The 830-nt window shown below is 46.7% G+C and overlaps 1 protein-coding gene across 1 annotated transcript in view; it reads right to left on the bottom strand.

Annotated features, from left to right (window-relative positions):
• Positions 1-6: 6 nt before the first annotated feature.
• The window catches only part of LOC121918091 (LIM domain kinase 2), a 3682-nt gene continuing 2858 nt past the window's right edge, over positions 7-830 (bottom strand). Inside the window, exon 8 of the mRNA XM_042444193.1 lies at positions 7-184. Within this exon, the coding sequence (XP_042300127.1) occupies positions 28-184 (157 nt within the window). The 3' untranslated portion in view covers positions 7-27. The remainder of the gene's footprint in view (positions 185-830) is intronic.

The raw sequence follows: 830 nt of genomic DNA on the forward strand, positions 1-830 counted from the left end.
GACAGTCCATGAAAAGCGCGCAGAGATCTACGAAAAGCTCCCAGGCGCCTTGTTGCGGACCAGTCCGTACTGGGTGCTGACGTCGTGGTCCAGTTCTTCCAGTTCAGACGGGAGAGGGATTCCCAGTTCACCCATGTAGAGGGAAAGGGCTTCAAAAGAGTCCTCCAGTTTGCAAAATGGTGGCCTATGGGGAGAGGAAGGGCGACATTATCACCGCGTTGTTCACGGATTTAGTTAATATGTCCTCTCTAGGAAACTCTAGGTCCTCCGGTGCAACTCTATGGTCAATTTGAAGCAAACATCGCACTAAAAGACATAGAGATTCCTAGAGAGGACACTCTACTAGGCTTTTGTAGCTCCTTCGGCGCAACTCTATGGTCAGCGTCTGTCAGATGTGGCATTGGAGGACCTAGAGATTCCTAGAGAGGCGTCCTCTCAGGAAAAATCATAGTCTTTTTGCAAACGCACATAATTTCAAGGTAAACTAATTATGGCATATTAAAAAACTGGACCAATTAAGACTAGGCCTTAAAAATCAAGCCAAAGAGGACTAGACCTCAAAGTAGGACCAACAAAGACTAGGCCTCAAAGTCAGGCCAAAAAATGACTAGGTCTCCCAGTTGGACGAAAAAAGACTAGGCCTCAAAGTCAGGCCAGAAATGACTAGGCCTCAAAGTTGGAACAAGAAAGACTACGCCTCAAAGTCAGGTCAAAGAAGACTAGGCCTCAAAGTTGCATCAAAAATGACTAGGCCTCAAAGTCAGGCCACAAATGACTAGGCCTCAAAGTTGGACCAACAAAGACAAGGCCTCAAAGCCAGGCCAAAAATG

Source organism: Sceloporus undulatus, unplaced genomic scaffold, assembly GCF_019175285.1.
Source record: "Sceloporus undulatus isolate JIND9_A2432 ecotype Alabama unplaced genomic scaffold, SceUnd_v1.1 scaffold_4083, whole genome shotgun sequence".
NCBI classification, from domain to species: domain Eukaryota; kingdom Metazoa; phylum Chordata; class Lepidosauria; order Squamata; family Phrynosomatidae; genus Sceloporus; species Sceloporus undulatus.